This window comes from Parasteatoda tepidariorum, chromosome 10, assembly GCF_043381705.1.
Source record: "Parasteatoda tepidariorum isolate YZ-2023 chromosome 10, CAS_Ptep_4.0, whole genome shotgun sequence".
Lineage (NCBI taxonomy): Eukaryota > Metazoa > Arthropoda > Arachnida > Araneae > Theridiidae > Parasteatoda > Parasteatoda tepidariorum.
Window position 1 is genome coordinate 35,941,971 of NC_092213.1, and position 22,798 is coordinate 35,964,768.

The following is a 22,798-nucleotide window of genomic DNA, read 5'->3' on the forward strand; positions in this document are numbered from 1 at the left end:
TTATCCACCCTATATCTAAATGTATACTATTTCTATTCAATCTGCGAGTGATTTTAATTAAGAAATTAGGCTGTGATGGACCATTATTTTATTTTAAAATAAGTGGATTGATTGATATGAATTTTCGATGCAAGAGCCATGTTTTTGGCTATACCACGCCTAAAACCAGGTAAAAAGCAAAATAACTAGATTAAAAACAGGATAATAAGGTTAAAATTAGCTAAACCGAATTAAAATCTGTTACAATGGTAAGATTGTTTTTAGTCCGAATGTAAAACTTTAATAAGAGGAAAATATACCGTGTCCTTGAGGTAAAGTATAAGATTTTGATGAGAAATCTCTCCAACTAAAGTTGATAAATTGGGAATATCAGAATTAAAGTATCGACAGCTTATGAGTTTAAATTTCGGACACTGACATACTATATTTATGTTTAACTGCTAAAGCTTCCTGGCATGTGGAACAAACTGGTGCTGATCCGTTTAAAAGATGTTTATGTGTTAGGCTAGTGTGACCAATGCGTAATCTATCAATGAGGACTTCCAGCTTTCTGTTTTAGTTTAGAAATTTGTAAAGTACTACGGATGGCTTTATTTCATGTAATTTATTGTTCATTTCCCTAACTCATTTATTTTGCAAAATGAGTTAGATAATGCATATGAGTTAGTTTTGCTATGGTATCCGCTTTTTCGTTGCCGGAGATTTCAATATGACCAGGAATCTAAGAGAAGAGAATTTTAAAATATTTTGTATGCAGCTTTATACATAACTGTAAAATGTTATTAATGATCGAATGAGGGTTGGTAATAGGATTTTGCAATGCATGAGTCCGAATAAATTATCCACTGTTTATAGTTTTGTTCGGAAATAAAATCTGAAGCTAAAATTAATGCATAGCATTCAGCGGTAGAAACGGAACTCAAATGATGTAGTTTCTCAAACTTGTTTGCTACCGTTACAGACTACAGCTGATGCCACATGATGAATACATTTTGACCCATCAGTGAAAATAGCTTCAAAATCCTTATATTTGTCTCGACGTGCAAGAAATATTTTTTGATATATGATGGGTAAGTATTCTGTTTTGAGTGTTGTTTAAAAACATCGACAACATGTAAAGGAACATCTAACCAAGGTGGAAGTTGTGTAAATGATAGTATCTTGAAAAAAGGTTAAAATTTGTAAATGTTATGTTTTTCGCATGTTTTATTGAAATGAAATGAATAAAAAAAACAGTCACACATAAATTTATTAAATGCCCTCTTACTATAAACAAATCTTATTCAAACATCACAGCAAATATTTGATTTGTCATATGAACAGTGCTTAAAAGAATAGAAGTGCATAAATCATTAATCACATGGCATTCAAAACAAAAAAATACAATTCAAACCCAGAACAATAATGAAGCTCGAAATACATGATGTAAACAAAATATAAATAAATATGACTAAGCACAAATACTGAATATTATCATAACTTGCATATTCAGTTAATACAGAAATTGTTACATTCATACAGGGTGGGAGCATAGGGCATTGATTCTTTAAACGTAGGTAAAATAGTGTACCTGCCTACTTCTGCAGTTATTAAAAAATTATTTTTCTAGTGGTCGTGAAATGCTAATTGAAGTGGCTTTATAAGCAAGCAAGCAAGCAATTTATGCTTGAGTAACCTTCAGAGTACAATAGTCATAACTTTAGACTAATTAACGTGTAGTGGTAGTTAAAATCAATTTAAATGAAAGATTTTAAAATGAGAATCAAGTATGAATGAAGAAACTTTGATATCACATGTAATATGAAAATAATATTATGCAATAGCATCACTGCAATGTAATGCTATACATGACTTAAACGTCAACGTTACGTACTTAAGACAATCATATGAAATGATAACTAACTTACAGAGGGTTGTTGCACCAGCGTTTATTTAAAGATGATACATTTTACAATGTAGCAACCCAAAATATGATAGTAACTTTTTAATAAAAAATAATTATGATTTTAAAAATAACATGTTCTGGCTATTTTTCGAAAAGCTAAAAAAAAAAAACTTAAAATGTGAAATATAATAGTTTAAAAAATAACAAATTTAAAGATGCATTTAAAATAAAAATTTTAACGTATAGATTGAACTGTGTCATTTTGAGAGCACTGGTCTACAAATGAGTCATCGCCAATCAATTTTTACGAGCAATACCTCCGAAGAGATCGCGAAGTTAGGTGGGTTCAATATATTTCTGCATGAAAAAATCGCCAACAACTACATCAGAAAAGAAAAACTATTGCTAGTACACAATTAAACAATGCATTAAATTTTAATCATAGTTTATTCAACTAGTCTTTTTTTATTTTCACTTGTCTTTTAAGTACATGCAAGCATTGTTTCCTAATTTATCATGTGTTGTTTGTTTTTTATTTACTTATTCCTTTTACAAAGTAAAAAAAACATGAATCAATGCATACAAGCAAGAAAATTTCATTCATTTTACGAATTAGTACAGGTCTGAGTTTGTCAGGTAATGCATAAAGAGTAAAATATATAATTACTTATATTGGCAATAGATGAACCGTTAACAGAATTGCACGAAACTCTTATACATAGATTTTTTTATTTTTTAATGAGAAGGTTAAATATTCGCAAAATGAATTTCATCTTTACAATCGATCTCGCAAATACATCAGTACCGTCTTAAATCCGTTTCTCACCTGATAAGTGACATTTTGTTGCCATTTTAAAGTACTATCCAGCAATAGTTGTCCTAATTGAAATTCATCTTGTATTTCTGGGTGTGAATTGTAGCATGAGTGGTTCAAGGTTCCGAGCGACGAGACTAGGAGTAACACTGACTTTGTCTCTGGGGTCTTTGGATGATACTTCAAAAGATCGAAATATGTTTGCGAGCACAGTCTTTTCTTCCATTAAAGCAAATTTTTGACCTGAAAACATTGAGGAAATTTAATAACAGATATAATATGCTTTTAAATAAAATAAATTGGCATTCAGAAAGTATTGAAGTAGTTAATACATTTAGAGCTCGCGAAAGAGATTATTTGTATACGCATTTGTTATTTGTTTACTAAATATTTTGTACAGAAACATTACACGACACTCAAAAAAATTTTCGGGGTCACAAACTACAAATATCATCACAAAACACATGTAGCGTCCTCTATGTTCCCTCGTTAATTTAATTTCTAATCCCTTGTATATATATTTGTTTTGTCGTGAATGTCATCATGTTTTTGTTGCTGTTCCAAAAAGTGTATAAAGTAAAATTGCTAGTGTTATTCTCTTATTCCTGTCGTCATTTATTTTACTATTTGTATTCTTGTTAATGATTGAAAAATATTGAAGGGAAAATTATTCAGCATAAATTAACACCTTCAATGGTGACCAGGTAGTGATATGATCACACAGTAACGCCCACTTCGATGGATAGTCCACATTGAATAGTTGACTTGCTACTTGTGACTGCAAAATGCAACACTGAAGCAACAACGAAAGCTACGACGTGATGTTAATACACCTCTCACATTCAGCACTCAACAAACAGCTCTCCCGGTCTTGTACAAGTATAGCAACTAGTGAGATCCGTTCATCGAATTCTATCCCTGATAAAATTCTAATAGGGGACTATTGTGGCGTAACTACCACTACGAAAATTAAACATCAATTCACTGGTATATAAGACATGCTAACTTCATACAATTATGAAATACCTATTGTTAGATGAAGGTTGGCATGGTCGATTACCGCGAGCAGAAATGTTATTAGGTGAAAGAGATTTTAAGTGCAATAAACCTTGCGATTGGCCAAACAAAACCAACCCCTTACGGGAAAACTAGATCCCCGGGATAAATTTGTGTTGTCTTTTTAATCGCGACAAGGAGAGTGCAACTCAATTTTTAATCGATACAGGTGCTGAAATTTCTGGGATTCCACCACTACCAAAAGAAAAGTGGTCTGTTGCGAAGCTGGAACTTTTCGCTGCAAAAAGAACCAAAATTAAGACTTATGGACAAAAATTACTAAATCTGGATTTAGGACTAAGAAGATCATTCAATTGGCTTTTCGTGATAGCTGACGTAATTAAACCAATAATAGGTATCGACTTTTAGTCTCACTTTCACCATTTGGTTGACAGTAGAAATCGTAAATTAATCGACGGCATCGCTTCATTGTCCTCTATTGGTGCTGTTATATCAACAATAAAAACAGTACAAAGAAATCCCAGATCTCTTGCGCCCAACACTCGCCAATAATAAAATCAAGAGTCACAACATCGCACATTTCATCGCTCAGTGTTGCTACAAAAGTAAAAATAAACGGTAGATGAATTTAAAAAAAAAGAAAATTAAATAAATGGTATAAAATCATTCAGGAGAAATTTAACAATTCATTAAACCATTAATGACGCCAAAGATGCTTAATTATTTTGGTAATAAATATTGAATTGAAATAAAAAAATGTATTAAACAGCAAAATAAATGGAGAAAACTTTTTTATTCCTTCACAAACCGCAAAATATCGTAATACTACTATTATACACGGCGATGATGTTTAATTAATTCTGCTAATAAGTGCGGATTAAAACAAGGAACTAGGTTTTGTCCTTAAAAATAAAATTGATGGGGAATATTCCTATATTCGTTGAAGCGAAGAATAAAAACTCGCTATTAATTTTGGTAATAGATCCCGCTTGAAACAAAAAAAAAAGTAAAATTAATGATTTTGTTGTTGTTGTTAATTTACGTCGCACTGGAGCTTCACAATGGGCTATTGGCGACGGTCTTGGAAACATCCCGGAGGATGATCCGAAGACATGCCATCACAATTTTGATCCTCTGCGGAGGGGGCACCCCCGCTTCGGTAGCCCGATGACCTGCGCGCGAAGTCGAGCACTTTACGGTAGCACAGTTTAACGAGGACCAATACCGCACACCCTCGGTCCCTACGCAGACTGATCCAAGTGGTCACCCACCCGCACACTGACCGTAGCCAGTGATGCTTGACTTCGGTGATCTGCTGGGAACCGTGTCTTAACGATCAGTCCACTGCGGGACGTAAAATTAATGAAGAAATTGTAATCAGAGTGTAAAAAGTAGTATTGAAGAATTCGTCTAGAAAAAAAAATTGCTGTACTATTTTTAGCACTAGAGTTACGTTTTGAAATAAGAATGAGATAATTTTTGTATTAGAATTAGGTAAAAGCGTTTTCTTATGTCTTCAATAACTTTTAACTTGTACAATAGAACTCTAGTTTAGGTTTAGAAATATGTAGAAATTTTTTGTATTTCTCTTAAGAATTTGGTTAAATAAAATATAGAAGGGAGTGGAAGAAATAGGATATATTTCTTGCCACACTCAACAAGTAGTATTGCTTAATTAAATTTGATAATTTGTACTAATTTTATTTTATAATCGCCGTTGAACTGCTGATCTAATTTTGGGTTTGCGACTACCAATGTTCAACTCCGTAGCCTTGTAACTTTGAACCCAAGCCAGAAGGCAAGGGAACTCCTGGATTAAGTATTGGTTTCTAATTACTAAAATGGTGATGTCACTCCATGTCTATTTTGGTTATGCTTATCTGACATGAGATAAATCTAAGAACTACTAAAAAACGGGCAAAACTCTCCGTGAAAATAGATCTTGATTAAATAGAGCTATAAGCTTGCACACATCACTGAAGTTAATTTTTAAATAATTGAAATATCAAAATCACAGGCAGTTTATAATATTGACTTACGATAAAAATTTATCGTTCAGACAAATTTAAATTTGCAAAAGATTTTTAGGATCGAGGTCTAACCCTTTACGGTTTGTATGTCTAATCTCGGTTAGACTATATTTGAGTGTGCCCCTTTATTCTCGCCAAGCTGGGCGATGTTGTTTTATTTATGGGAACGTCTATTGTTTTTTTTTCTGTTTTGAAACCCCATCGTGATTCTGTTTGGTTTAGATTTTAGCCTTATTTTTGAATGTTCAACGGTATATGTAATTTCAGAGGTCAGTTAGTTTCTATGTTGGATGTCGACTGGAAGGTTCATTTTGCTTCTGGTCCTGAAAATGACTTCGGGAAGTAAGATAAATCTTAAGTTTCTGTACGATTTGAACAACAATGGAAAAAAAGCAGTGTTTGACTGGTGTATGGATGAAGGTTTAATTAGTAATCGGTATAAATTCCGTTTGCGCGAAAGATATGTCTCTGGTCGAACGTTAAGATCGATCAGACGCCTTTGTAGTGTGAAAGGTTCACCACATAAAACGATCCATTAGAAAGGGGTCGTGGTTTGAGGAGAGTCATTTGAGTACAATATATATTTTATTTGTCATCGACTTTCTGGCTGTCAACAACTTTTTGGAGTTGATCTGACTGATGTCAGATCTATGAGGATAGGCAACAACAACAACAAATATTTTAATTTTTGCATGAATGTGGGTGTATGAAGCTAATAGCGAAATGATTAAAACGGAACTCAATATTAACAATGATAAAATTATAACGGATTGGAAGAATTTTCGTGAGGATGTCTGTGTGGATCTGAACTTTACAGGATATTCAGAGAACCGGACATTCTGAAGTACCATAAGATCCAGCGCATGAAATGGGTCGGACACATTGTAAGAATGAACGATGACAGAACAACTAAAATAACCTTTTTGGCAAGGCCAACTGGAGTTAGAAAGAGAGGCAGACCCCGACTGAGATGGGCGGATTGCCTCCAAAGGGACTTTACCACAATCAAGGTCATAGACTGGAAAGCCGTGGCACGCAGAAGAAAGGACTGGTGCAGTCTTCTTGAGAAAGCCAGGGTCCACCCAGGACTGTCGAGGATGATGATGTCTGTGTGGATATATGTACGCGAAAGCATGAAATGATTGGGGGACCTGGCATGATTACAGAAATAGACGAAAGTAAATTTGGAAAACGGAAGTACAACAGGTGTAAACGGGTGGAAGGAAAGTGGGCGTTCGGTGATGTTGAAAGAGAGAGTAGAAGGTGCTTTTTAAGTTGTTCCAGATCGTACGAAAGAAACTTTGTTGAGTATAATTCAACTAAATACCCGTTACAACGATTACGTCCGATTGCTGGAAGTCGTAAGACTGTCTTTCGAAGAGCGGCTTCGTACACTTATTAGTAAACCACTCTGAGGATTTTAAGGATCCGGAAACCGGGGCCCATACCAATAACATCAGTCATAAAAAGGGACTTGATAAATTTAGAGAATTCTGTGTACCTAAATGTGGGGATATTCAAGCTAATTAAAGTAAGTCGATTTTTGTTCCCTTTTTTTTTTACTGTGCTTACTCTATTAATTTTTATTTCGATTCGCAATGCATTTTATTGGGTTTATTAATTTTGCTTATATTGTGTTGATTGCAATTTTTCAATGTTATATTGAAATTTCATTATGTTTTGGCAGCCATTCCTGTTTGCACGCTGTTCCGCGCGAACAGGAATTGTGCCAAATAAAAATCGCAAATTTCGCTATCGTCAAATACATCTTTACCCTACTCTCAACCACCAGCGCTTTTTTTTAATTTACAGTCATATGTCTGCTCTCATCCGCCACAGCTTAACAAACTACAAATATTGCGGCACTGTGATGATGTAAAGATTGTTTTGTATGTTCAAACAGAAAAATTAAAGGCGGAAGACGCTTAACTAATTATTTTTGCGACACGTGTTCTCGAAAACCAGGGCTTCATATTGGTAACTGCTTTGATACATACCACACGATGGAGAACAATAAAATATAACTTTTAAATGAAATTAAAATATATTGTTGTGTTACATATATCTAAAGTTTAAAAAAGAATTAATAAATTTTACTTTTCCTTCATAATCTTGCATATTATGTATTACTCGAAAATTAATTCCGACCAGCATGATGACACCCATGCATAAACTTAATATGACCGCCTGTCTCTAGCACTTGCTATTCACATTTTGTGATTTCAGCACAAACGGTTCTGGAATTATAAGATAGACGGACAAATTTTTTTTCTTTCATTGTAATTGTTTGTATGCGTATATTCATGACTTTACCAATACAATTCCTTGGACCGGCTGAGAAAGGCACAAAGGCATATGGATGTCTCCCAGTTATGTTTTCGGGAAAAAATCTTTTAGGGTCGAACTTTTCTGGATCAGGAAATGATTCGGGATCTCTGTGAAGCATAAATGGAAATATAAAGCAAACACTCCCCTTTTCGATTTCGTAGTCCACTATAAATTAAGAAAGAAAGCAATCACATATCAATATACAATATTTAAATATAACATCATTATATAAACTTATTTTAGTAAATGTGGAATTTCTGTTGCTGTAATAGATAAAGATGTTAAGTTACGTTGATGCATTTATATAAAGTTACATACAAAAGATTATGTATGATTGATTGAAGTAAATTTTTGGTGCAAAGGCCATGGTTTGGCTATACCGAGCCCAAAACTAGGATTAAATTACTGTAACTTGGTTACAATCAGATCAACTAGCTTAAAATCAGCAACTAGTCCAAAATTAAAATAACTAGTTTAAAAATTTGTCAACTCGGTTATAGTTAGAACTAAATGAAATTGTAAAACCCGAATTGTTTCAGGTAGATATGTAGAGTATTAAGTTTTGGTGAGGTAAATAATTCCTAAGAAATCAAATTTTATTTAATCAAATTTTTTTAATCAATTTTTTTTATTTAATAAAATTTTTGTAATTCCAATTAATTGTGTTACTGACTACCAAAAATGAAGTCGAAAGTGTACTAAGTAATGTAAAAGATCATTCTTGGAGCAGTTGGAACATCAAGAACAAAGAGTTATGTTATATATTTGTATGGCGATTCACTACACCACTTGGTTCAGTTTAGTTAAATTTATTAAGAATTTTTGGTCATATTGCACCTACAACTTATTTTATAAAAAACATTCTGCTATAAGTTAAAACTTAATTGATATGAAAAAACCAATGCCCCTGATATAATTAAAAATGTTGTTGTAGGGTTTATTCCCAATTAATAAAGTCAGTAGTGAATTAAGGCTACCAAAATGGAGTTGTCACTGGTTTTTAAATTTGTCTTACTGGATTAAAATATGTCAAATAGTGAGCGGTTCTCCCCAATGTTTAAGTTTATTAAGAACTATTGGTGCAAAAGCCAGTTTTGGTCATACCGCACCTACAACTTGTTTTAAAAGAAACATTCTGCTATAAGTTAAAGCTCAATTGATTTGTAAAAACCAATGTCCCTTAAGACAATATTGGATTAAAGCTATCCAAAGGGCGTTGTCTCTGTGTTTTAAATTTGTTACACTTGGTTAAAATATGTTTAATAGTAAGCGGTTCCCTACAATGAGAACATTTGGGTGCGGGTTCGTTTCGTTTAATAAAATATGTTTATGGATTATTCGAGTGAGACCAATGCGCAATCGATTTAATATAATTCGTGCTTTCGACTAATGTTTAGACATTTATAAGACTCTATTGAAGGTTTAATATCATGCAATTTATTATTTATTTCATTTTCCCAATTGTTTATAGCTGAAAGACAAATTTAATTGTAGGTTCAATAAATAAATCTTTCTAAAATTAGATTGTATGTAAATAAATATGGGTTAAAATATTTTGTCTATTTTCAGAATTGGCGCGAAGAAGATATTTCCATGATTCAGATGAAGAGGACATTTTTGTCACTAATGATGGTATTCAGCAAGGAGATCTCTATAAAAAACATCAGCTGAAAATGTACACGTGTAAAAAAGATATCTTAACTGGTTAATTGGTTTTTCTCTACGATTCCAAGTATCAAATACTGCAATTTTTAGTCTAATTGAAACGGCCAATATTATCATTGACTAAAATTAATCAACCCAAATATGTACGCTGGTTAGAAATATTTAATTGCAATAATGAAGAAATAGTAAATATTTAATTATCCGAGAGAAATGTCATACATATTAATTTTAAATATTGACAATAAATTTACAAATTTGGTAATACCCGTGGAGATAAGGTTCAGACCGGTAATGTACAAAAGTCATCCTGTTTTATGAGTATCTCACTTGAAGCTCAAATAAAGAATAGGATAAAAGCTGGCATAATTAGCATACCATATATTCAAGATTTTAACAAGAACATGATCCTGCATAATCAGATTTCTGACATAAATGATTGAAAAATTGAATAGAAAATTATAAAATAAGACTGAATCTTTGTTTTTTACTTATAATTTTTCAGACGAGTCTAGCTGTATTTAACAGCGCTAAAGGATCCTTATGATCGATTTTGGTAATAATTATAGCAATTCCACCTAGGGTAAGTTTTCAAAATGTACTTTGAGAGGGATTATGGTTTGGAAAAAAAAGGATGGAAAATGGATCTTTATATGAAGCATTTTGAGGAAGAAGACATCAAACTTGCTGAGAAAGGAATTTCTCAAGGGCGTAATTCTAAACATGCGTTGAAGGTATTTGCAGCATGCTGATTTGGTAGCACGACCATGCATACAAAATTCAACATAACTTAATGGGTATTAAGGTAGCACTTGGTGCAAACACCAAGGATTCATTGCAAATAGCATAAAATATACTAACTTTTTGAAGACCGAACAGAATAAGAAACCATTAAATTAATGTATGAAGTAATGCATAAAAGGAAAAGTATACAGGGAGTGAAAGGACCAAGTATATTGCTTCCCATACCCTTTTTTAATGTAGCTAATGGTTTGATACCAGACATACATGGATACAGACAATACATGGGATTTTTTTAGAAATGACAAAATATCTTGAACTTCATGGTTTGGTGTTCGAAATAAATCTCGAGAATTTTATCTTGGTTTACACTAAGTTTGCAGTTTAATAAATGACCGTATAAATTAAAAATATGGTCCAGAAAAATACTAAAGTTTATTTTAAAAATATCATAAAAGACTGCCATTTTTTTCAAAGCACGTTAAAAAAATTCAGAGTAAGACAAAGCAAATTTTTTGTCTTTATTTAATCGAGGTAACAAAATGAAATATGTACTCGCTGATTATACCAAGTTTCAACCAATACTAATTATAAATATGAAGAAATCATATTTTATACTTACCTGGTTGTAATTTTGCATTACACAGAATGTCTAGGCTAGGAAATTTGCCTGTTTCTTCATCAAAAATTTTTGCTGTTGAGTGTTGACCTCATCAACAGTTTTGACAATTGAGTAAAGAATTAAAGCGTAACGGTCAACGACTGGCTCGATTTCTTTTATGCATTAATCTATTTTACAAAATATAAATTGCAATTCAAATTTGTAAACTTAAAAAAAAAAANAAAAAAAAAAAAAAAAAAAAAAAAAAAAAAAAAAAAAAAAAAAAAAAAAAAAAAAAAACAGGTGTTTGTACACGCCATATTGTCCAAAATTATTTGGATTGAAATAAATGAAAATTAATAAAGGTTTAAATGTAAAATTAAATATTTATAAAAATTATTGATAATATTTTAGAGTTAAAAATAACTAATATTTATTTATCATCTGAATTTATAGGTCACCACACAAACTGTCCGTAATAGATTCCGATTTGCAGGACTACATAATTGTGTTTCAGTGAAAAAAAAGCCTACTTTTGATAAATGCTCTAATTCAAGACAAACTAGACCTTACTCGGGCACACATAAATTCTATTTCTAGCTTAGAAGATAGATATTATTATTAGAAAAATAATTTGCTCACTTACACACTTTAAAGTTTTCTCTAACTTCTCTACCTATGAAAGGCACTGAAGGATGTAATCTAAGAGTCTCCTAGATCAAAATAAGAAAAAGTTAATTTTATTTTCTAAAAATTTTAATATTTCGATATTAAAGTCTTGAAATTTAATTATACCTTAATGACGCACTCCAAGTACTTCATACGCACTAAATCATCACGTTCAATTTCTCTTTCATTATCACCTTGAAATATTTCATCCAATTCTTCCTGAATTTTTTTCTGCACGAGTTTATCTAGTCCAACGAAATATAATGCCCAAGAAATTGCCATAGCTGTTGTATCATGTCCCTAAAAATAAATTTTAATACAAACTTTCTGATTCCCTTTTTTAATGTTTTAAAACAAATGTTACACAAAATAATAAAATTGTACACGATGCCATGTAATATATTTTATTTCATCATTAAAAGCTAATAATCCTAGCTTTTTTGTTACACACCAATGAATATTATTATTAATTATTTTAATATTTGACACTTTTTATTCGTTTTAAATTAATGAATGTCTTTTCAAACGATCCAATACAAAATTGGCCAAAAATTAATAAGGATTTTCAAGAACAAAATTAATCTTATTATATGGTCATCTATATAACACTATACTATAATATTTTATCTAGTCTGGTAGAGATTGTAATAATAGTTATAGGTAAAAAGATGAGCTTTTGAAAATGCATTCTGAAAGTGTCCATCGTTAGAGAAAATCGTAAATTAGTGAGAATAACGTCATATCTCAATGTAGTTTTTATCAATTAAATTGTTTCTTAGTAGTTGTTAAAAGTGATTTATCCACTTGTCAACAACTAAAGGGATATCAGGGCTGTAACTCTCACGGAAAAGAGAAAAAGCTGGTTTTAAAAAAGTTTCTCAGTTTGTTTTTTGGAGAAGTAAAATATCGTTGACTACCATGAATCACTGAGCCATATATATTTTTGTGTAAATTATTTCAAGACAATGTGTATTTTACAATCAAAACACTAAATGGTAAACACCTATGCTGAAAACCAGATAGAAGTATGGTTTAATTACTTATGTTTTCTATTCTCTTTGGTTGATATTGCATTGAATGTTCTTAATTATTAGATTATCGAATCTAGGTAAGTTTACTTATTCTTCCTGTACTGTAAAATGAAATTTCTAGAGTTACGACGATTGTCACCACGGTTAATAGGTTATCAGATATAGGTGCAACAGCTTGAAGTTATGCACTGAACTTGAAATTTATTTTTAAAGTGAAACAAATATCTTTACTAAAGTGGTTCAAAAGTGAACTTCGTTGTTTAGTTAATGACATTTCAAAAGTAACATTGGTGAATTTATACGTTAAATCTACATCAGATTGTTCGAGAAAGAATAAAACAGTTTAAACCTAATAATTTTATGACCATATATGAACAAAAGTTTCACGACATTGATTATCAATTGCATCCATAAATTCCTAATATAGCTTAGAATAAATATTCAAATACTAGAATAAATATTCGTAATAATCTACAATACTATATACCTAAACTTACTTCAAACATAAAAGTATCTACTTCTTCTCTAATGTCTTCTTCCGTAAAGGATGGATCGTTAATGTGATGCTCTAAGAGTAATTCCAGAAAAGCTCTGCGACGTTTTGTATTTGAAGGACTGTCATTGAGAATTACGTCCCACTCTTTCGTTAATTGATTATTTTCTAACATTTCAGACTTCTTTTCTTTTATAACCTATGACGAAAATAGTATGATATAAGTGTGTCATATTGACCAGTGTAAACTAGTTCTAGTTATTACATTAAAATTGAACTAGGAAATTTTCCAGTTTTTTTACTGAACAAACAAATGCTTCTCTGTAACTTATTCAATAATTAAACTTTTTTTAAAATATTATTCCCTTTACCGAGTTTTAAATGAACATATATATATATATTTTCTTACACGAAGTAAACTGTTAAGTATCTGCTTATTAATAAAGGGTAAAAAGTTGCAGGACATCGTGCGCTGGATATTGATGAATGGGGGGAGGACAGCTGAAACTTATATTACTTGGGTTAAGACCCAACATAAAAGAGACCCAGCGACAATAGGTCGTGTAGTTATCAGGAGTCTATATACAAAAAGTGGTTTGGGATCGTAACATTTACATTTAACAGGTAATGCATTGGTTTCTATGTAATTTTTCAAACTGAATTGAATGAGGCGAGATAATGGGACGAATACTTTAGAAGCTGTAAGCACTAGGTTTACGGACGTTTCTTATATACCTATCTCTACGAACAAGCGTCAATTTGACAGATGAAAGAATACATATAATTATGATTAATGTAATAAATTCAATTTAATAGATTTTTGTCCACCACTATTTCTAAATAATTCGTAGGCTTATGTAATTCACCACTTTATATTTACAAAATGGGTCGTCGTTTTAACAGAGTAACACTTATTCGATTCTGTATATAATGTAAATAAGTTATCTTTTATTTCCTATTAATGCCATATATATTCATTATGTTGTACATAATTTTTTAATGTAAATAATCATATCCTATTAATGCTAAATATATATATCAAAATGCTGTACATAATTTTTAGACTAATGGGACCTTCCCAGCTCAAAACACATGCTCAGCCCTTAAAATTCAATTTTCAGATATGACTGTAAGTTTCTTACAGAGGCTACATTGCCACCACTCTAACTACTTCACAACCCATGCCAATAGTCACAATTACTATCATAATGACCAGATGAAGAAGTGAGATGCCCGCTCCGCGGGCAGGTACTTCGCTCAAATTCCTATCAAGTCAATTTACAAAATGTACTTAGTTTTTACAAAATGTACTTATTTTCGCTTATACCGAACAGTTGGCCTCTCTGCACTTAGAAACCAATGTAATTGTATACTATAAGAAAAAAAATGAAGATATGAGATATATATTTATGAAATATTCTGGTATTTTATGTTTCAATACTCGAACTAAGCAACTGAAACCGCCAAAATTTGACATTCTGCATTTGTTCTTTCTTTTATTGTTTATCGCTTGATTTATTTGAGATAACGATATCGGAAAACGAATCGAAGTAGTGTCGGTACATTCCTACTTATTATTGATGTGATTCTAAATTATGATCGCGTCAAATTGACGCATATCCGTAGAGATAGGTATACTACCACATAGAGAATTTCAATATTTCAACGCTTTTGAAGAAAATAGACTTCAATATATATTTACTTCGATCAATGGTTAAAAGTCATTACAAGAGATAAAATAAAAATTCAAACGGGTTTTATAATTTTCCTTACGAAACTCGAAATGCGTCAAAATGATGCGTCCCGTAAACCTAGTGTTAAATGAATGAGATAAAACATTGGTCCATAAATAATTTTGAAACTATAAGTATTTTATTCATACAAAGGGCAATTTAAAAATCGTACTTTTTATTTTAAAGAAAATTAAAATTTTTGAAATGCTAGTTCTATTGACTCATCTTTGGTCTGCTTCGATTAAACGAGGAAAATTATAATCGGAACCAATATATGATGTGTTGTATGTAACACACGTAAGTTGAATTGTGTGAAACACAATCCACATTAAATCGCATATACATTTAAATACAATATTTAATCAAGAGGAAAAAAATCTGTAACAAAAGAGAGTAAAATTAGGAATGAACAAAAAAAAAACTGAGAGAGAGGTAAATGATTCACTTACTTTTCTAGTAAAGCGATGAATAACATCTACATTTTTGAAAAATTTCCTACCAGATGGTGTAATTTTAAAAATGAAATTTGGGTAAAGCCAAGGTCTCAGGATTCGGAATAAAAATATATTCCCGATTCTAGAAGGAAAACAAAACTAATAAATAAAAAAATTTTTAAAAAATATTTCTGTAAACATTAATGAATTTTAAAAGAGAACAGGTAGTTAATCTTTTAACAAGTCACTTGTATGTAAGAGAAACATTTTAATGTAAGATCAATTCCATTATAATATAGACTAACAGTTATAGATGAGGAAAAAAGGCATTGCTTTTACAATACAGAAATATATAAAAATAATCAATTCCAGCATGGATATATTTAGACGGGGATGGATATATTTTAACATACAAATGTATTTATAAAACAAAATCCTAAAACAAGGGTCTCCAGCCTTTTAGTTTTCCTTTTAATTGCAAGAGCGAGAGAAGAAATTTCATCGGTTTTGCCCAATGTCAAAAAGTTTGTCTTATACATATTAAGCGTTTTATAGATTTATGATTGGAGCAGACTAACAAAAATTAACTTATTTTTTAGATGCCTTAATATTCCTATGTAACATAAAAATGTCACAGCATAAAACCCTTTCGCATTTTGTCCGAGCATTCTTATTGTTTAAGGATAGCATGGCATGTTTTATTTGGGTTAAAAATAGATAATAAGGTGGATAATAAAAATATACATTGCCTCTAGTAAAAACAGTAAAGCTGTATAGTATCACGTGATTATTAAGATTTTACATAGAATCTTATAGAGCGTCTCATAATTTGGCCAGGGACATGTATACATGCATATTATATATACATATGAAATTATTAAAACATTACCATCAAAATAAAAAATTTTGCATTTACTTTTGCTGTGTGCTAATTGTTTTCATAGGGGACTGTAATTTCCCAATTAGCTTTAAGAGAAATGGAAATCTGTGCCTAACATATATTGCATTTCAAGAAATTTAAAATGAACTTTTTTTTAAAGAAAATATATTTACACAATTACTAATAGACAAGAGGAATAAAGTTTAAACAAAGTAAATGGTATTAAACAAAAATTTAGACAAAGGAAATAAGTATTTTAAAAAAATTTGTTAGGAAGTCCGGCTTTAGAAATAAAAAAAAAAACTAAGTAGTCGATGCTTAACTTAAACATCACTTACTCGTGAATAGCTTGAACGTACTCTTTACATCCGCCCGATTGTACATTTATTCTTACTCCCATGGCTGTTTCTGAAAAAAAAATTTATAATTGTGAAAGTAGAACTAAATTGTGTACCAAAATTTCACCTTCAAGTGTACACCTTGAAATATCTTGTTAACTTGTGGTACTCTTCACACAAGACATATTTAAATTAATTAAAATTAACAAGTAATATTTTCATTTAACTTGAATTTAGATATCAAAAATAGGGGAGAGTTGGATAAAACGGGATAGTCGGACAAAACGGGATATCTCGCCTAGGGACCAGACTATTGCAGCTATCTAGCGGACGACGACAGAAACTTGTTATTTGACTGTGATTATATCACTTTCAGTGCGTACCGTCTCGAGATCACTAGTTGATAGAAAGTTGTAGGTCTCAGAACTTTTTTACTCCATTTTTTGCCACTTTCCACAGTTATTACGTGCGTTGTTTTTCACATTGTACTGCCTATATATATAGGATTACAATTCCGGTGAGTATTACATTTGATGAAGCATTTATTAACGAATATTCTCATGTCCAGTCAATCTAATCTTTCTTTCACGTTTAGGCAGCAGCCATGTTTACTTTGAAAAGTGTCTGAGTCTGACAAAACGGGATACTTATGAGTTGGATTAAACGGGATAGAGTTTTTATATATCCTATTTTATCCACCTACTTATTTGTTGGCCTAATACTTTTACTATATTATTATTACTATATTGAAAGAAAGGTAAAAAAGGATCGTACAAATACATTGACCACTGGATTGGCAGCAGTGAAAAAGTTAGACAGATAAGAGACAGTATTCAATGCTGAACAAGAAAAAAAGCGTGCGCATGTATTGGCTCTAGAAGAGAGATTATTTGGTATAATTCTAACGGGTATACGAATGCTAGCATTTGAGTTAACTGAGAGAAGCAATATTAAGCATAATTTTAACACAGGGAAAAAAATGACCTTCCCCCCTCATACAACTCATCGCCTTCAGTCCCTGGATATCAGTTTCATGGCTTAACTGAGCGCGTATTATGAACAAGAAGTTCAAAAGTGGCTGTTCAACCATCCAGGTAGGTGCGTTATAATTTACGAGGTTACAAAACTGTGCAACGCAGCCTACACTCACGGGCAGCCGTTGCAGAAACTACCATTAAAGGGTTTAGTAAAACTGGTATAAGTCCTTACAATCCTGACGTCTTCCCAGATCAGCTGTTTGCATTGTCTGTCCCCACTGATTTAACAGCAAGAACTTCCAGGCATTGAACATCAGGCGCTGATGTGTGCAGTTTTGGGATTATTACTCTCTTGTTATCGACCTAAGCTACACTTTTCCATCTTTCCAAAGTGTGTTGTACATGTACCTCAAGTAAAAGGACCGCTCCCAGAAAAAATGACTGATAAGAGATAGAAGAAAACTGTAGTAATAACATCATCTCCATTTAAGAGTGAATTATAAATGAAAAAAAAAAAAGGATAATTAAACTACAAGAATGAACCAAGAGAATTGAAGAAAGGACAGCTAAGAAATCCCTCTTAAGGGCACCAGACGCATTCGACAGTGAAAATTATGGAATAAGTGTTCATGGTTGAAAACTCATAAAATCTTTAAAAATTATGTAGCATCAGAATTTTTATGTACTTAATTATAAAACAACAGTTTATATAAAAATGTTAGAAGCAATAAAATCCCATAAATACAATTTTTAGAAATTTTGCTTTACAGTTTTCGGTCAATTAATTATGTTTTTAGTTAGTTTTACACAAAAAATTAAACATTGTAAACCCCATCCCGTTTTGCCCGACCCAGGTATGCTAAAACGGGATATGTAAGAGTTTGGAAAATGATTTTTTTTTCCTACTTCACAGTCATTAAAATTAGTTTAAAATATGTTTTTTCTAAGCTTCAATAAGTGATGTAGCTATAAAAAAAAAATTAATGTGTAGTTCTCTTTAACAGATTTTCTGTAGTAAATAAAAACAATAATGGTATCCCGTTTCGTCCAACTTTCCCCTACGTGTTACAATTGCTTGATATTGAACATAATTTCTAAACCATTTTTTTTATACTGGTAACGAAAGGATTTCATTTCTACTTTAGCTATGAGTTTCTAAATAAGAAAGGTTCAGATGAAAGGTTAAATTTTAATCCCTTCAAAAAATATTCCTGTTTATAATAACGCTTACCACAAATAATATCTAAAGTACAAGAAGTAATCAGAGGAACAACATCAATCCATGAATCTTTCTCAAGTTTACGAAGACGTGAAACAAGAATATGCGATTGATCGGAAAATACAGGCACAAAATCTTCTAATATTCGAAAGTGAAAAGTCGGTGTTAATAGTTTTCTTCGGTAACGCCACTTTTTACCGGTGCTGAAAATAAAAAAAAACATTTCGTTAGATGCAAAAATCAAAAACATATAAAACAAAATATAGTTTTTTTTATTAAAACAAACATTTATTTCTAAAAATATAGCAATAAAAAAAATCTAATAGTTATTGAGCTGATTGATTACAAAGAACGAGACTAAAAGTTATAAAAACGAACACGGTGGTAAATTTGAACTTCAATGTTCGCAATATGAAGGAGTCGAGCCTCATGAGATAGAGCTCTCGCTTCCCAATGATGTGGCTCGAGTTCGAATTCCAACGATGGCTGGTCGATACGAATTTTACACCCGGGTTGCATGGACCACAGTGCGGACATAAAATATCATCAGTGGTAGAGCGAAGGCGGGTTCGAGTCCCCTCTTGGTCAGGCTAACAGTGGAAGATTTTCGCAGTTTTCCTCTACGAGTAACGCAAATTATTTCCTTCAAAAAGTCCTCCACAAAGGCAAATTTCCCCCAGTACTCGATCCAGGAGTTTCCTTGTCTCCTGAATTGGGTTCCGAATTACAAGGCTACGGAATTGGTGGTCGTAAACTGAAAACTGCTTAAAAACGGTTATGAAATAAAATTTGAAGGAAATTTTTTTATAGCAATATTTTAATTTCCCCCTTAGGATTTGTTACCTAGGTTCGACTACAATGGCTACTTGAACCGAAATCAATCAATTGCTTGATATTGCCGAATTTAGATATGTCTATATGATTGCTTATCAATTTCATTAACAGTTATTCTAACACTTCCGCGAATGCATGAGAACTACGAAATATGTTTATAAAATATTATTAAACAAGTAAGAAGACCAGTACCTAGTAAGAAGACCAGTTCCAAGCCATGGGTGCAAAAAGTCATATTCATTGGCTTTGTCAATAGTAACATTACTACTTAATACAACCTGTGGGGAAAAAAAGCAACGTCGTTAAGCAATAAAACAGTAAAAATCAAAATAAGAAATGTTTTTCTTTTTAATTTTAACATAGAAAATATTTTTTTGACATTTTATTATGCTGAAAAAAGTATTAGATCGATTTGTTATTGCCAAAATTGTTCTAGACAAAATGGAACTATTTGAAAGTAAGCAAGAAAATTAATTTCAATAAATTTTTTTTTAAAGAAGTTGTGTTGCAGTCAGCATATTTAATTCAATTTGCACATCCTGCATATTTATCATAATTTTAGCTACACTAAATTCTTTCTCAAAATAAAAGGTATTTTTTATTTCCCTAACCACTTACTCACCCTCTGTTCTTAATCAACCGTTAAATTACTAATCTCCATTTATTTACTCATAATTCAATTTCAAATAAAACAACACTTTACCTATACTTCATACTTAAAAAAAGCATGCTTAATAAGATACCTCCATCTGATATTGTATTTTGATTACTTGCCGTTCTTCGTACTCAAGGAGCTGAACATTAGTAGTCGTAAACCCATAAAATTGGGTCGGCTGTTCAACGACGGTTATAAAATAAAATAAAATTATCCTATGCCTTAAACATTAGTTTAAAGAATATGGAACAAATGTAAACCGGGCAAAGGAACTAATATCTTTGACTTTTTACTGTCCCAATTAATTCGATTATAATAAATAATGAACGGCAACTATCAGTAATAGCCTACGTCACTAATAAACTAATGGTGATAAGCGATATGAAATAACCGCCTCAAATAGGAATACTTAGTAATTTCTCCCACCGTCTGAAATGAAATAATTTTCGGCAGCCGCCTCAACTGAAAACACCTGAACCGGGATACGACTTATTAAGAGATAAAAGCTCTCAATTATAATATGTATATTACTATTAAAATAGAAGAAGTTTACGCTTGAATAAATCTTATACTAATTTATCGAATTGAATTGAATGTGGGCTTTAATGGTACACACAATGAATTTCGTCGTACTTCGCTTTTATTTTTCTTTTAACTCTAGAACCCCATATATATATTAGTAAATTATTTTAAGTTAGAATTAAAAATAATAAATGGTAAACCTCAACAGTTTCCGGTTTGAAGAAAATCACAAAAGCTTTCATAGAAATAGTCGCTTGAAAAATTCGTTCTTTTTCAAATAGGATGCACAATCCACATGCAAGGTTGAGTATAACTGAAAAAGAGATTGATTGATTGATTATGTAATGCAATTTTTAAATAACATGATTGACATCGAATTTCTGAGAGCAAAATAAAAAAAAATTTAGTTTAGACTTTCATGTATCACACAATATTAAACTCTAATGAGTTACAATTATTTCAGTGGAATGGAACTGCCCGTTGTCTTCGCATAATGTAGTTAGTAATCGTAAGTTTTCGGCGCAAGAGCCAAAAAGCCTAATACTAGATCAATATTAAAAAGTATTATTTAAATTTATGAGCAGTATCCAGTGTCTTTACGATGTTAGTCGAAAAAAATTAAATTACCACTTGGTATATTTTTAAAGAAAGAACTTGTGCCAGAAATCGGAACATTTCCGTCATACAGGCTAATGCGACATATCTACACACTACAATGAGATTAGACGTCATTAATCTAATTTCAATACAACAATTGATAGCAGTCACGTTCATTTAATGATATCATTTTATTCCATTCGATACATCATTTTGATGGCAGTCAGATTTGTTAAATGAAATGAACAATTCTTTCTATACAGCGTTCGTCTTCCAATGCGGTGAACAAGGTGAACGAATTCAGCCTCCCGCTAGCACTAAAAACACAGTCCTGAGATAAAATATTCTAATTGGTAGAAAGATCATGAGTTAGAATTCCCTTGCAGTCGGTAATAGCCTAGTTAGTTTTCATGGTTTTCCTACCCATGCCAGTTGTGTCTCGAATGTCTGTGGTAGAGTGTGTGTTCGTTGTAAACTGTGTTATTTTAAGTTGTGCCAGTTATGGCGACTTCATTTCATCAAAACATTCTTTCAATTTGGATTGTGTCATTTTAGACGATTAAGATAAATAATCTATATATAAACTAATGCACGTTTTTTATTAAGGCAGTTACTTTATGGATTATCAATGGATTTTTTTGTTGTAAATGATAAAACTGCTTTCATTAGAATAATCTTAAAATTTAATTTTTAATATGGAATATGTCAAAATTTGTAAATGATGAAATAATATTAAAAGGTGATCTAATAGAACAGGGGTGGCCAACCTGCGGCTCTTAGAAGGACTATTTGTGGCTCTCGATAAATGTACCGGAGTTCCCTTTTCATTTTTGTGCTATTATATTTTTAAAAAAAAATATTATCGTTCCTTGAGGAATCGACAGATCTTCCGCAATTGGCAGTTTTCATACGTTTTGTTTCACCTGACTTCGTTGTTAAAGAAGAAATATTAGATTTAGTAGCATTTCAAGAGTCAACCAGCGGTGTCGATATTAAAAATGCATCAGATTTCATGATGAAAACTTTTGATGTGCTTCTTAATAAACTTGTAAGCATTGCAACTGATGAAGCTCCGGCAATGTAGGGTAAAAAAAATCGGTCTTATTGGGATTTTAAGAGATGATTCTCAAATTCCGCAATTCATACCGATTCACTGCATAATTCACCAAGAACATCTCGTTACAAAATATTTAAAATATCCTGACGTTATGAAAACAGTGTTACACATCGTAAATTACATTCGCACCAATGAAAAAAATCATGGACAATTCAAAAATTTCGTTGAAGAATTAAAGGACGAAGAACTTCCAAATGACATTAATTTCTTTTGCATTGTTA

General features: G+C 31.5%; 1 protein-coding gene across 1 annotated transcript in view; it reads right to left on the bottom strand.

The window, feature by feature from the left end:
• Positions 1–1,231: 1,231 nt before the first annotated feature.
• LOC107453783 (cytochrome P450 4C1) overlaps positions 1,232–22,798 on the bottom strand; it is a 30,615-nt gene continuing 9,048 nt past the window's right edge. The window contains exons 3-12 of the mRNA XM_016070732.3: positions 21,064–21,176; positions 19,879–19,964; positions 18,865–19,055; positions 16,657–16,726; positions 15,454–15,580; positions 13,276–13,470; positions 11,874–12,047; positions 11,725–11,791; positions 8,060–8,239; positions 1,232–2,942 (exon numbers count right to left, since the gene is read on the bottom strand). Coding sequence (XP_015926218.3) covers positions 2,776–2,942; positions 8,060–8,239; positions 11,725–11,791; positions 11,874–12,047; positions 13,276–13,470; positions 15,454–15,580; positions 16,657–16,726; positions 18,865–19,055; positions 19,879–19,964; positions 21,064–21,176 — 1,370 coding nt within the window. The 3' untranslated portion in view covers positions 1,232–2,775. The remainder of the gene's footprint in view (positions 2,943–8,059; positions 8,240–11,724; positions 11,792–11,873; positions 12,048–13,275; positions 13,471–15,453; positions 15,581–16,656; positions 16,727–18,864; positions 19,056–19,878; positions 19,965–21,063; positions 21,177–22,798) is intronic.